General features: G+C 47.1%; 1 protein-coding gene across 1 annotated transcript; it reads right to left on the bottom strand.

Moving 5' to 3' along the window:
• Positions 1-3,019: 3,019 nt before the first annotated feature.
• QTRT1 (queuine tRNA-ribosyltransferase catalytic subunit 1) lies at positions 3,020-14,363 on the bottom strand. Its single transcript, XM_040240702.1, has 10 exons — positions 14,061-14,363; positions 13,747-13,815; positions 13,513-13,651; positions 9,351-9,429; positions 9,103-9,218; positions 7,144-7,282; positions 6,822-6,897; positions 6,588-6,697; positions 6,402-6,489; positions 3,020-6,298 (listed from the first exon to the last, which is right to left on the bottom strand). The coding sequence occupies exons 1-10, from the start codon at positions 14,301-14,303 to the stop codon at positions 6,146-6,148; spliced, it is 1,212 nt and encodes a 403-aa protein (XP_040096636.1). The 5' UTR covers positions 14,304-14,363; the 3' UTR covers positions 3,020-6,145.
• Positions 14,364-14,737: the final 374 nt, after the last annotated feature.

Consider the following 14,737-nt stretch of genomic DNA (forward strand, 5'->3'; position numbering starts at 1 on the left):
TTGTTGGCATATTGTGTGCAGCACTTTCACAGCATCATCTTTTAGGATTTGAAATAGCTTAATTGGAATTCCATCACCTCCACTAGCTTTGTTCGTAGTGATGCCTTCTAAGGCCCACTTGACTTCACATTCCAGGATGTCTGGCTCTAGGTGAGTGATCACACCATCGTGATTCTCTGGGTCGTGAAGCTCTTTTTTGTACAGTTCTTCTGTGTATTCTTGCCACCTCTACTTAATATCTCTGCTTCTGTTAGGTCCATACCATTTCTGTCCTTTATCGAGCCCATCTTGGCATGAAATGTTCCCTTGGTATCTCTAATTTTCTTGAAGCGATCTCTAGTCTTTCCCATTCTGTTGTTTTCCTCCATTTCTTTGCATTGATCACTGAGGAAGGCTTTCTTACCTCTCCTTGCTATTCTTTGGAACTCTGCATTCAGATGCTTATATCTTTCCTTTTCTCCTTTGCTTTTCACCTCTCTTCTTTTCACAGCTATTTGTAAGGCCTCCTCAGACAGCCATTGCTTTTTTGCATTTCTTTGCCATGGGGATGATCTTGATCCCTGTCTCCTGTACAATGTCACGAACCTCATTCCATAGTTCATCAGGCACCTATCTATCAGATCTAGGCCCTTAAATCTATTTCTCACTTCCACTGTATAATCATAAGGGATTTGATTTAGGTCATACCTGAATGGTCTAGTGGTTTTCCCCACTTTCTTCAATTTAAGTCTGAATTTGGTAACAAGGAGTTCATGACCTGAGCCACAGTCAGCTCCCGGTCTTGCTTTTGTTGTGTATAGAGCTTCTCCATCTTTGGCTGCAAAGAATATAATCAATCTGATTTCAGTGTTGACCATCTGGTGATGTCCATGTGTAGAGTCTTCTCTTGTGTTGTTGGAAGAGAGTGTTTATGACCAGTGCGTTCTTTTGGCAAAACTCTATTAGCCTTTGCCCTGCTTCATTCCGTACTCCAAGGCCAAACTTGCCTGTTACTCCAGGTGTTTCTTGACTTCCTACTTTTGCATTCCAGTCCCCTATAATGAAAAGGACATCTTTTTTGGGTGTTAGTTCTAAAAGGCCTTCTAGGTCTTCATAGAACCGTTCAACTCCAGCTTCTTCAGCATTACTGGTTGGGGCATAGACTCGGATTACTGTGATACTGAATGGTTTGCCTTGGAAATGAACAGAGATCATTCTGTTGTTTTTGAGACTGCATTCAAGTACTGCATTTTGGACTCTTTTGTTGACCATGATGGCTACTCCATTTCTTCTAAGGGATTCCTGCCCGCAGTAGTGGTCATCTGAGTTAAATTCACCCATTCCAGTCCACTTTAGTTTTTGGATTCCTAGAATGTCGACATTTATTCTTGCCATCTCCTGTTTGACCACTTCCAATCTGCCTTGATTCATGGACCTCACATTCCAGGTTCCTATGCAATATTGCTCTTTACAGCATTGGACCTTGCTTCCATCGCCAGTCACATCCACAACTGGGTATTGTTTTTGCTTTGGCTCCATCCCTTCTTTCTGGAGTTATTTCTCCATTGATCTCCAGTAGCATACTGGGCACCTACTGACCAGGGGAGTTCCCCTTTCAGTATCCTATCATCTTGCCTAGGTTTACTGGAGGTCAAATAATACCTTATTCTACCTGTTACAAATTTGTCCACAAGAAAAGTAACTCAATGTGGAAAAAAACTTTAAGGAAACTAAGATATTTGTTTTCAGTAAAAGAAGGTGTGAGGAATAAAAAAATAGTGAAAAGAGTTATGCATGATCAGGATTTCCTAAGACTGGATTTAATTTAGTTGGGTAAATGACTCTTGTTGGGAGTACGCTAAAGACTTGGATTCAACTTTTTCTTTCTGTTCAGAGAAAAGTTTTCTTGGAGTGACATTTTTGATAACAGATTTTATGAATTTCTTTGCCTTCAAGTGATTTTTATTTGCTTTCAAGATCTCTGGTTACTTTGGTTAAGGAATAAGTATTGTCTCACGGTGACATTTAACCAAGTGTTTTAAAACTTTTTGACTAGCTTCCCAAATATCAAATTTTAATTAAAATTATTTTGATTTCTAGCTGGCATGTTTCAGAGGGCCCCCTGAAACATTCCGAAGGAAGATATTAAACTAATTAGGCTCACTTGGTATGTTGAAGTGCATGGGAAGTGATCAATTGAGTAATCAAATCTCCTCAGGTTATATAGTACGGTAAATGCTAAATTATCTATACTAAGATAACCTACAAATTGCATGGAGTACGTAAAATTCTGATATGCCCTGGTAAAATGTTGTCAGTCATAATTCTAGTTACTGTCTTGCAGTGTTGTCACAGCCATACCAAGTTTCTTTGTCAACTGCATTGTAATTAGATTTTAAGCATGCCTTATTAAGTCTTTCACCATTATAGACAGTTACAGTTTTATTCTTTTTTTTTCAAAAATGCATCCTCTTTTAAGATTTACAGAAAGGACTTTTGGATAAATACGTTTCTGACTTTCAAACCATACTGCTGAACTGGGTAGGAAATGAAAGGATTCTAATGGGTAACCTGATGGCTTCACAAAGATGAACAAAAGGACTGAATAAACTCATGAATATGCTTGTAACTTTTATGGTTTCTATCTGAAAAATTACTGGTCTGAATCTGTGTTTTCCAGGTGTAAGGAAAACCTCCCCCTCAAACTAATTATGACTTATAGTAATTTGGTAAAATTATACTTTTGTAAACAAAAAAGAAACATTTACCTTTCTATCTGACCCCTCCAGAGACTGGAAAGTCTTAGGTTTCCAGTTAGCTTTACCAGGTAAGTTAGAATGGCTACATCACTAACAGGTATAGAATCTTAAGGAATTTTGGAGACTTTGAGAAGGGAAGAAATCACTTAAACCTGTTAAGTGAAATCTGTGATAAGCCTTTGGCATGACTTTCCTATCCCTGAGAGGTTTTTTTTAAAGTTCAGTCCAAGACTCATTTGATAAGTTTCAGCAAGGAAAAGACAAAAAAAGTCTATCATTAATTATGTTTATATAAATCATCAGGCAAAGTTTATTGAAATCAGACTTGTTTCACAAACTAGTCTTAATTTGATTATATTTGGTAAAAATGAGGGTCTTTTTAGGGAGAAAAAGATGGTTCAATGAATGTTAAATCCTAGTTTTGTTACTGGAGGTCTGTATCTACTAAGACTCACCTCCTGGATAGTTCTTTGCTGTTATGCTATATGTAAAATAACTGAATTGTTAAAGGACACTCTAAGTTTGTTCCTGAAGCTGATTTCAGTAATCTTTGGATGAAGATCAGATGCCTCATGACCTGCAACCAAGACTGGAAAAAGACATCATTTACGGGACTGTCTCCAACCTGGGTGGGAGGACCTTTTATCAGAGGATAAAAAGGTCCTTTGGTCCACTCCACCAGGATGAGAAGACATCAGAAGCAGACAGCTTGCCCAAGATGCTAGACCTGATTTGTATGATCATTTATAGTGTTTTCTTGACTTCATGGACTTTTGCATATAAATCAAATGTTTTCTCTCATGGAAAGGATCCTGTGCTAGTTTTAAAAATCAATCGAATTGTTGGGTTTGTGGCCAATTACCTGCGTCTAGTATTTCTTGATTACCTTGGTGGATTTCTCCCCTCCAAGCCTCTGAGTAGATAGACCTTAGGAAATTTATTTTAGGAGAGTTCAGCCCTGTTCTTTCTACTCATGATATTTCTACTCATGATGGGATCCTCTCACCTGGCCAATACTTGCTCTGACCCTGGCCATAGATTTAAATTTTCTTTTAGGCACACTCAAACTCTATCAGAATGAAAACCTGAGTCTCAATCAAAAACTGTAACATCTCATCTATTACAGGAAAACTCCCATAATGGGATGGATCTATATCATTAACAGCAGGCTGGGGTCATTTAAGTATTAAGGGCCCCCTTTATCTTCAGTTCAGTTCAGTTCAGTCGCTCAGTCGTGTCCGACTCTTTGCGACCCCATGAATTGCAGCACGCCAGGCCTCCCTGTCCATCACCAATTTCCGGAGTTCACTCAGACTCACATCCATCGAGTCAGTGATGCCATCCAGCCATCTCATCCTCTGTCATCCTCTCTTCCTCCTGCCCCCAATCCCTCCCAACATCAAAGTCTTTTCCAATGAGTCAACTCTTTGCATGAGGTGGCTAAAGTACTGGAGTTTCAGCTTTAGCATCATTCCTTCCAAAGAAATCCCAGGGCTGATCTCCTTTAAAATGGACTGGTTGGATCTCCTTGCAGTCCAAGGAACTCTCAAGAGTCTTCTCCAATACCACAGTTCAAAAGCATCAATTCTTCGGCGCTCAACCTTCTTCACAGTCCAACTCTCACATCCATACATGACCACAGGAAAAACCATAGCCTTGACTAGACAGACCTTAGTCGGCAAAGTAATGTCTCTGCTTTTGAATATGCTATCTAGGTTGGTTCTAACTTTTCTTCCAAGGCTAGGAACAATTAAATTATATCCTTAAATTTAGGCTAATCAGCCTAGCAACACTAGGAAATTGGGCTGAGAATCTTAAGGACGGTGCAAAGATATCATTTACCTAAAAATAATAAAGATGGGTACAGAACAGACTAAGTAAAATGACCTAAGAATATACTGTGTGCTTAGGTGCTAAGTTGTGCCTGACTCTGCGATCCCATGGACTATAAACCACCAGGCTCTTCTGTCCATGGGATTTTTCAGGCAAAAGTACTGGACTGACTTGCCATTTCCTTCTCCAGGGGATCTTCCCGACCCAAGGATTGAACCTGGGTCTCCCGTGTCTCTTGCACTGCAGGTGTATTCTTTACCTGCTGAGCCACTGGGAAAGCCCAAGAATATACTGGGTTGCACCTAACGGAAGTTCAGGGTGTGCAGGAAGTCAGGCCCTTAATTCTTTTATGACTTTGATAATACTGCTAGCTGTGCTTAGTAGCTCAGTCGTGACTCTTTGCGACCCCATGGACTACAGCCTGCCAGGCTCCTCTGTCCATGGAATTCTCCAGGCAAGAATACTGGAGTGGGTTGCCATGCCCTCCACAAGGGGATCTTCCCAACCCAGGGATCAAACCCAGGTCTCCCACATTGCAGGCAGATTCTTTACCGACTGAGCCAGCAGGGAAGCCCAGTGCTGCTAGCTCTGTTATTTGTATCTGCCAGTTTTACAGAATTGTTTTTTTCTTACAATTATCAAATATGTAACTGAGCCTCCAATGAAAATAATGACGACTAGATGACTTGCAGCAGTTGATGAGACATACAGTTCTGTATACCTTCAACTATTAGAATAGCGTAACTCTAGTTATGGGAAGATGCAGTAAGAAGGAATATTTTCCTGGACCATAACTAGAAGACAGGTGTATAGAGATCTTTGACTATTAGGACCTAGTCCAGTAATAGCACGCTGAGTGGCTTATCAATAAAATCGTCTCCAGAGAGCATTCCTAGTAGCATGGGACAAAATGGTCATGAAATGCCTCCCCAAGTATGGTTGAATGTATTACCATGATAGGGCCCTGTAATTGTCGCTTGCCAAGGACATTTGCCATCTGGATCCTGTGCTGGTGCAGCTGTTGACCTTTGACCTGCCCTGAAGGGAGTTCAGGGCGGAAAATGAGGCACTCTGTGCTCCAGTGAAACATGGAACAGAGGTCTTTGGCTAGTCAGATATTTTCAAGAACCGATTTCATGATTCCAATCCTTGCATCTCTTCAGATCTGGAAAAGCACTAAATCCCCTCAAGGTGACACCAGCTCCTCAATGCTTGCAGAAAACCTTTCGTAAAATCAGTGCCTGAATGCCTTGAACTCCTCCTTCACTGAAATCATATATACTGACCTCCCCCTACACTGCCTCTTCAGAGCAGTCTCTCAGCGCTATCTGAGGTCCTGTCTCCTGGGCTGCAGTCCTCATTTTGACCCAAAGAAAAGTTAACGCGAAACTCTCACCTTGTGCAACTTTTTTTTAGTTGACGGGCCCCAGTGACACTCAGACCAGAAAGGGGACCTAGACAGGCCATTTCCCCAAGAAGACACAGACACACTCTATGTTATAATTAAAAAAAAAAAAAAAAAGTCCTTCAATATATTCCACCCCCTCCTCTTCCCTCCCTCCCCCCAAGCAAGGTCAACCCAGTGTGATCCCCACAGAGGCCAGGGCTTCAGTGGCCCAGGTGGGACAGAGGGTGGGGTCCCCATACATGGTGCTCATGAAGTCCCTCACGAAGGCAGGAAAGCGTTTCTCCACAATGCTGGCTCGCACGGCGCTCATCAGCCGCAGCTGCAGGGTGGGAACAAGGTGGGAGGCAGGTCAGCCGTCAGCCCCCAGCCACCAGGAGACGGCCCCACCCCGCTGGCCTTGCTCCTCCCAGCCACAGGCCCACCTGATAGGCGATGTTGTGAACGGTGAGGTGGTGCAGGGCCGCGGTGTTGTCGCTATGGAGCAGGGTGTGCAGGAAGGCCCGGCTGTGCCTGGGGACGGGAGGTGGGAAGTGGGGGCCCTGGTGGGGCCAGGTCCTACCCACCCCCGCCCTGCCCCCACTTCTGCCCCAGGCTCCCTCCCCTCTTACTTCTGGCAGGTGGGACAGTCACACTCTGGGTCAATGGGGCGGAAGTCCTTCTCATACTGCTTCTTCTTCAGTTGCAGGTTCCCCGTGGGCACTAGGGCGGAGCCGAAGCGCTGGGGGGAGCCAGGGAGGGAGAGAGGGAGGGGGCATCAAGCCGGTTTTCCGCTGCCTAGCCTCCCCTCCACCTCAGCCCCATCCCCGGAATCCCTCCCCAGTTCCTCCTCTGCCCCAGCTCACCGCTGTCCGTGTAGGGAAGACACAGTCAAACATATCGCATCCGAGAGCCACGCAGACCACCAGATCGGTGGCATAGCTGGGGGGGCGGGGGGCACACACATGGTGGGGGAGGGTAGCAGAGAACCTCAAGCCCTGATCACACACCCAGGGACCTCCTCCTCCCAACATAGGCACCCTCACCCCCAACAGAGGGCAAAGTCCCCTCCCAGGCAGGGCTGTGTCTTTCCCCGGTCCCCAACACCCCGGGGCAGGGGTTCCAAGGAATCCACTCCCCACAGGCAAGGATGGGGGGTGGGCGGCATCTCCCTTCTCCTCCACGTACCCAACCCCCATCAGGTAGCGGGGCTTGTCCTTAGGCAGCCGCGACGTGCTCAGTGCCACCATCCTCCAGAACTCGCCCTTGCTCTCACCCCCGCTCAGGCCCCCGATGGCAAAGCCTGGCACATCTCGCTTGGTCATCTCTGGGCGTGGAGGGGCAAGGGCAGGGGTGATCAGGCAGAAAGAAATAGGCCTCAGCCTCCTCCTCTTCACCCCCAGGAGAGAGTGGGTGTGTGTGTATGTGTGTGTGTGTCCTGGGGTTGCTGGTGATGTCAGCTACTGTCTATAGAATGCCTGCGACATCTCTCCTTCAGTCCTCAGGAGAGGCCCAGGGCCCACGCTGCCTCAGCCAAAACCCAAGATGAAGCCAGATATGTTTCAGAATTTTCCAGATTTTACAACCGTGCACATCCTCCATGAGGAATAACTGCCTGTCATCAAATGCTGTAATGTTTTGACAGCAGAATGTGTACAGACTCCTAACAACTGGGGTCAAGAGGTCTGGTCTTGCCGCCAAATGAATTGTAAATCCCTGCAGGTTTTAGATATGACAGGTGGGCACAGTGGGACTTCCCTGGAGGTCCAGTGGTTAAGACTCTGTGCTTCCTATGCAGGGAGCACAGGTTTGATCCCTGGTTGCGGAACTAAGATCCCACATACCACATGGCGAGGCCAAAAAATTAAAAAGAGTACATAATGATGCCAGGTGCAGGCGGGACACCCTGAACAAATTTTCCCCTTTATTCCTCACTTTGACTGCTTGCCATTGGGAATGGGGTTCCATTTTTATAGAGGAAGAAAGTGAGGCTCAGAGAGGTCAAGTCACTAGCCCAAGGGTGCATAGCCATGAGGCAACAGATCAAGGGGTTGGATCCAGTTCCGTGGACTCCAGAATGCAGGGTCCTGCCTTTGACACCTCACTGCCTCTGAGCCCCCATCTCTGCCCCTCCTTGTCTCCATGGCCACAGCCGTGATTCAGGCCCTCTGTCACCCACCCCGCCCCCCTGGCAACTACTCCAGCTTCCTCTCTGGACCTTATGCTTCCCACCCTACTGGGGTTTCTCGCCCACTCGACAGCCCTCCACGGCTCCCCAGCACCTCAGCTGGGGTGGTGTCCCGGGCCCTCCACTGTCAGCACAATGCCTCAGGCCCAACCCTTTGCTCCTGACCTACTCCCCAGGGATAGAGCAGCACAATGTAGGAGTTAACACTGTAGGCTGCAGAGTCCCAAGCCTGGGTACAATCCCCAGCTCTGAAACGTCCAAGCTGTGTGACTGAGAGTACGGGAACTTAACAGCTCTGTGCCTCAGTTTCCCCTTCTGTGATCTTGGGAATCTGCAAGTTCCCACATTACAGGATCTTTATGAAAACTCCATCGGACAATCCATGAAGAGCATTTGGCAGAGTGCCTGGTGAACACCCAGAAACTGATGTGTTCTGGGTGCTAAGTCGCTTCAGTCGTGTCTGAATCCGTGTGACCCCATGGACTGTAGCCCACCAGGCTTCTCTGTCCATGGGATTCTCCAGGCAGGAATACTGGAGTGGGTTGCCATGGACTCCTCCAGGGGATCCTCCCGACCCAGGGTCTGAGTCTGTGTCTCTCATGTCTCCTGCACTGGCAGGCGAGTTCTTTACCACTAGCGCCACCTGGGAGGTTGATAGCTATTATTATCTCCTAACGCTCTCTATTCCATGATGCTTCAGCCATTCCTTCCACCTAGAATGCTCTTTCTCCTAGTAACAACCACTCTCGGGAATTCCCTGGCAGTCCAGTGGTTAGGACTCCAAGCTCTCACTGCCAAGGGCCAGGGTTCAATCCCTGGTCAGGGAACTAAAATCCCACAAGCCCCGGGGTGCGATCAAAATTAAAACGAAAACAAAAACAACACTCTCTAAGCATGCCAGGCCTATGTGGGGCTCTCTGTGATAGAAAAGCCCTGGTCCTATTGGCACACGGCTTTACCTTCAAGGCAAGTGGCTCGGAGATCCGCGTCCAGGCCCCCCTGGATGATGGCAAAGAGGTTCTGCTTGTCTGGCCGTCGATGGGCTGCTATGCACCGATCCAACCAGCGGATTGATCTGCAAGAGGGCCCTGGTCATGAGCCCTAGGGACCTGGTGAGGGGCAGGGAGACTAGGCTGCAAGACCAGAAGGCCCTCCCCCTACACACACACACACACACACACACACACACACACACACACACACACACCTGTACATGGCCTCTTCCACACGGGGCCCCGTCACAGTACTGCTGACCACATCATCCAGCTGCATAATGATGTCCGAGCCTGGAAAGACAGGACCACAGTCACTGGGAAAGCTGAGGACGAGCGGAACCCCACAAGTCCCTCTCCAGGTCTTGCTGACTCCCACTTAACTACCCCAATCTGTTTATACAGCAACCAAAGAAAGTATTTCAAAATGCACATCTGGGGCGGGGGGTGGGGGGGTGCTTCCCTGATGGCTCAGTGGTGAAGAATCTGCCTGCCAAGCCAATGCAGGAGACATGGGTTCAATCCCTGGTCCGGGAAGACCACACATGCTGCAGAGCAACTAAGCCCGTGCGTCACAACTACTGAGCCCTTGCCCTGGAGCCTAAGAACCCTAGAGCCCGTGCTCCGCAACAAGAGAGGCCATCACAGTGAAAAGCCTGCTCACCCATGAAAAACCTGCACAGCGATGAAGACCCAGTGCAGCCAAATATAAAATAAATAAAAATGTTAAAAAAACACAAATGCACACCTGGGAACTTCCCTGGTGGTCCAGTGGTTAAGAATCGGCCTTGCAAAGCAGGAAATGAGGGTTTGATCCCTGGTCAGGGAACTAAGATCCCATATGCCTTGGGGCAACTAAGCCCGTGCTCCACACCTAGAGACTTAGTCAACCACAGCGAAAGGTCCCACGTGATGCAACAAAGATTGTGTCTGCTGAAACTAAGACTCAATGCAGCCAAATAAATAAAATTTTAAAAACAAAATCCACATCTGATTTTGTCACCTGCCAGCTAAAACCCTGCCTTGGATATAGAATAAAATCCCACCTGGGGAATTCCCTGGTGGTCCAGGGGTTAGATCTCAGTGTTTTTTCACTGCCATGTGGCCTCAGGTTTGATTCCTGGTCGGGGAATTTAGATCTCACAAGCCCCATAGTGTGGCGGAAAATAAATCATTCCCACCTCTGCAAATGTATCCTTTAAGAACAAAACAAAAAGCTTCCAGGGCGGCTCAGTGGTAAAGACTCCGCCTGCCAATGCAGGAGATAAAAGTTCGATTCCTGATCTGGGAAGATTCTACATGCTGGAGAGCATCTAAGCCCAGGTACCACAACTACTGAGCCTGTGCTTCTGGCTTTCAGAGCCAGAAAGCCGCCAACTGCTGAGCCCATGTGCCACAACTGAAGCCTACACTCTGGAGGCCACTGTCTACAACAAAAGAAGCCACTGAAAGGAGAAGCTGCTGCTGCTGCTGCTGCTAAGTCACTTCAGTCGTGTCCAACTCTGTGCAACCCCAGAGACAGCAGCCCACTAGGCTCCCCCATCCCTGGGATTCTCCAGGCAAGAACAATGGAGTGGGTTGCCATTTCCTTCCCCAATGCATGAAAGTGAAAAGTGAAAGTCAAGTCGCTCAGTCGTGTCCGACTCTTTGCGACCCCATGGACTGCAGCCTACCAGGCTCCTCCACCCATGGGATTTTCCAGGCAAGGGCACTGGAGTAGGGTGCCATCGCCTTCTCCAGAAATGAGAAGCTAGTGAACTGCAATGAGATAGTGACCTCTGCTCCCAATAACTAGAGAAAAGCCTTTGCAGCAACGAAGACCCAACACAGCCAGAAATAAAGAAAATAAATAAATAAAACTATCAAAAAAAAAGAATAAATACAATGATGTGTGATGTGTGTGATCCCTCGAAGTGATTCCTCATGGTGTGTCAGGAGTCTAAGCATCCTTCAATAGGGGTCGAGTTAAGGTTCTTTCCCACAATTCCAAAATCCAGAAACTTCTCAAAAATCAAAGGATTTTTCTTGTGCTAATGGGATACTCATGTGGTAGCAAAACTTGACACAGTTATCATCTTTTAAACAACCCAATTTACCAAGAAGATTCGTAAGTGTTAATGCAATAAATGTAAAGCATATATACCATAAGATCCAGCAATTCCACTCCTGGATAGATACCCAAAAGGACTGAAAGCAGGGTCTCAGAAATATTTGCACAGTCAGATTCACAGTAGCAATATTCACCAGAGTTAAAAGCTGAAAGCAACCCAAGTGTCCATCAACGGTTGAATAGATGAACAAAACGGGATACAGACACCCCATGGAATATTATGGAGCCCTAAAAAGGAAATTCTGCCACACGATGAACATGGATGAACCTTGAGGACATCATGATAAGTGAAATAAGCCAATCACAAAAAGACAAATACTGTATATTTCCACTTACACGAGGTTCCTAGAGAAGTCAAATTCATATAGTGGAATGCTAGGTACCAGGGGCTGGAGGAAGGGGAATGGGGAGTGAGTATTCCATGGGGACAAGAGTTTCACTGTGGGAAGACGAAAAAGTTCTGAAGATGGATGGTGGGGATGGTTACATAACAAGGTGAATGTACTTAACACCAATGAACTGGACACTTAAGGGTTAAGATGGTAAATTTATGGTATGTGCATTTTATTACAATTTTTTAATTAGAAAAAAAAATGAAGTGTAAAACCACAGGGCACTACCCCAGGCCTCACTGAGGTACTGTGTAATGAATGGTATGTACCCTCTATTATCCTTCTAAAATGTAGGAATTCTGATACCTATCTGGCCCCAAGAATTTCAGATTAGAGCCTGTGGAGTTATAGATCAGAAAAGCTCAACGAAATATTGCCACAATGTGTCATTACAGGAAAAAAGCACAGTGTACCATGCTAGCCAAAGATGGGGTGATGAGAGAAGCAACAAGGGTTTTAACTGCAGTGCAGTGAGATGTATCAAATACATGTAAACCCATGAGTTCAGGGCAATCCTTAAAAACTAAACATTTTAGTTTGTCATCAATAGAGGGTTCTAAGTAATCAACCCATGAAAACTAGTAAGAGGGAAAAGAATGAATCCTACTCTTCGTACATGACTGAAATTATTCATACTTGGTCTTCCAGGAGTAGGTGAGAAACTTTTCTCTTTACGGAAGTAATCTGGCTAATAAATGAAGAAAGAGGGACTTCCCTTGGTGGCCCAGTGGCTAAGACACCATGCTTCTAATACAGGGGGCCAGAGTTCCATCCCCGATCAGGGCACTAGGTCCCACATGCTGCAACTAAGAGTTCACCCGTCATAATTAAATAGTACAGATGTCACAACTGGAAAAAAAAAAAAAAAAAAGATCACATACGCCCAAACAAAGATTGAAAGGCCCTCTGTCTTTCTAATAAGACCTTTTCATCATTGCTTGTCTCCTTTTTGGACTGCAAGCTCCATAGGTAGTATGGTACCAGAACCCAGGCCCATAGCTATAAGCAGAAACCACAGACTATCTGGATAGAAGGATCTAAAAGCATCAATCTGCCTGGAAGATGGAATGTTTTGAACCTGTTTTCATAGCACTTTACATTGAGAAATGTTAACTGTGTACATCAAAAAATGTAGGTTATTGATGGAGATGGAAGGAGTCTAAAGCCTCCTTGTCACCCCCATTATTTCAACATATCTTTGCCCAGCTAATTTACTATCTGAGAGAAACAACCTACAAAGGTCTGCATAGTCAAAGCTATGGTTTTTCCAGTAGTCATGTATGGATGTGAGAGTCGAATGTAAAAGAAGGCTGAGTGCCAAAGAATTGATCCCTTCAAACTGTGGTGCTGGAGAAGACTCTTGAGAGTCCCTCAGACTGCAAGGAGATAAAACCATTCAATCTTAAAGGAAATCAACCCTGAATATTATTCATTGCAAGGACCAATGCTGAAGCTGAAGCTCCAATACTTTGGCCACCTGATGGGAAGAGCTGACTCACTGGAAAAAAACCTTATGCTGGGAAAGATTGAGGGCAGGAGGAGAAGGGGTGACAGAGGATGAGATTGTTGTATGGCATCAACTCAATGGACTTGAGTTTTAGCAAACTCTGGGAGATAGTGAAGGACAGGGAAGCCTGGCATGCTGCAGTCCATGAGGTCGCGAAACAAACGCAATAAAGATAACACTAAAAGCTACTGCAAGTCAGGCCCTGTGATAAGACATTTACCGAAATTACATCATTATCTTTGTAAACTATCCCAATTTAGGATGATGAAACTGAGGATGAGGGACTCGCCCAGAGCCAAGCATCACCAAAGGAGCAGGCCCACTTCACCTCCACCAGGGGAAAGAGCGACTCCCCAGGATCTGCTCACCTAGAGCGTTCTGGATCTCCACCGACCTCTCTGGACTCAGAAGGGTCTCATCACCGTCATAAGGGGAGCGGAAGCGGACGCCCTCCTCCGTCACTTCGGACAGGGACACCAGGGACACCATCTGGAAGCCGCCGCTGTCCTGAGGGAGATCCCACCGCAGGACTGTCAGGTACTGGTTTGGGAATATCTACCCCCAAGGAATGCCCTCGAACCCCGGCCTCGACCCCACCTTACCGTCAGCAGATTGTGGGGCCAATTCATAAAGCCGTGGAGACCTTGGGCCTTCTGGATCAGCTCTGGGCCCTGGTTTGGCGGAAGAAAGGGTCAGGTTAGGGGTGAGTGCAACCCTGGATTCAAATGTTGGGGGCGACAGGGCTGCCCAGCTTCCATCCTCGCTGGTCCCTCACGCCCAGCACAAGGCCTGGGCCACCCGGGACCCTCGATACGCGTTTGTCGATAGACTTTGGGAGGCGTGCTCAGGTCTAGGGAATCTCCTGGGCTCCTCCACGCTCTGCCGCCGCCGCCCCGCTGGGGCGCAGCCCACCCACCGGCCTCAGACCCAGATGGTAGGTGTTGCCCAGGCAGATGCGGCAGCCCAGCGCGTCCAGTTGCTCGGCCGTGATGCCCTTCATAGTGGCCTGCGTGCCCACTGGCATGAACACTGGAGTAGCCACCGGCCCGTGTGGCAGCCGCAGCTCCCCGGCTCGGGCCCTGGAGCGGCTACACTCCGCCACCAATCGCATGATCCGCGGGGCCGACTCCAGCGAAGCCTGGCTGGCGGCTGCCGCCATCTTGCCTGCCTTAACCACGTGAGCTGTGGAACAGCCTGGGCGGCGCCATGTTGGCTGAGGTCACGTGGCGCCCGATGAGGGCGGGAGCTTGGGGACAGCGTCAGATGAACCATGGAAACAGACGCCTTCCCGCTTCTCTCGGCTGGATACCCAGTTTGTTCCTACAGGCAGCGCACGGCCACAAAGTGTTACAATTTTCTTGGTTTGAAGGCACATTCCTGCCACTTCCTCGCAGTCAGAGCCTCTCTAAGGTCTTATTGTATCCTCCATCAAATGGCACGAATTATATTACCTAAACATAAGGATGTCTTGAATGTTGAATGACAGGATCTAACTATATAGATTTTTACACCGTGCCTTATGTAGTCTTTTGTCTTTTTTGGCCGCGCCTCACAGTTTGCGGGATCCTAGTTCCCCAACCAGGACTCAGCCTG

Source organism: Oryx dammah, unplaced genomic scaffold, assembly GCF_014754425.2.
Source record: "Oryx dammah isolate SB20612 unplaced genomic scaffold, SCBI_Odam_1.1 HiC_scaffold_5, whole genome shotgun sequence".
Classification (NCBI taxonomy): domain Eukaryota; kingdom Metazoa; phylum Chordata; class Mammalia; order Artiodactyla; family Bovidae; genus Oryx; species Oryx dammah.

What these genes read in the sequence shown, in the direction of transcription:
- QTRT1 (XM_040240702.1), bottom strand. Translation starts at nt 14,303, where the DNA reads ATGGCGGCAGCCGCCAGCCAGGCTTCGCTGGAGTCGGCCCCGCGGATC. An exon ending in ACCATCTGGGTCTGAGGCCG is followed by an intron (nt 13,816 to 14,060) that starts GTGGGTGGGCTG and finishes CCGCCAAACCAG; the next exon opens with GGCCCAGAGCTGATCCAGAA. An exon ending in TTCACAACATCGCCTATCAG is followed by an intron (nt 6,299 to 6,401) that starts GTGGGCCTGTGG and finishes CCCACCCTGCAG; the next exon opens with CTGCGGCTGATGAGCGCCGT.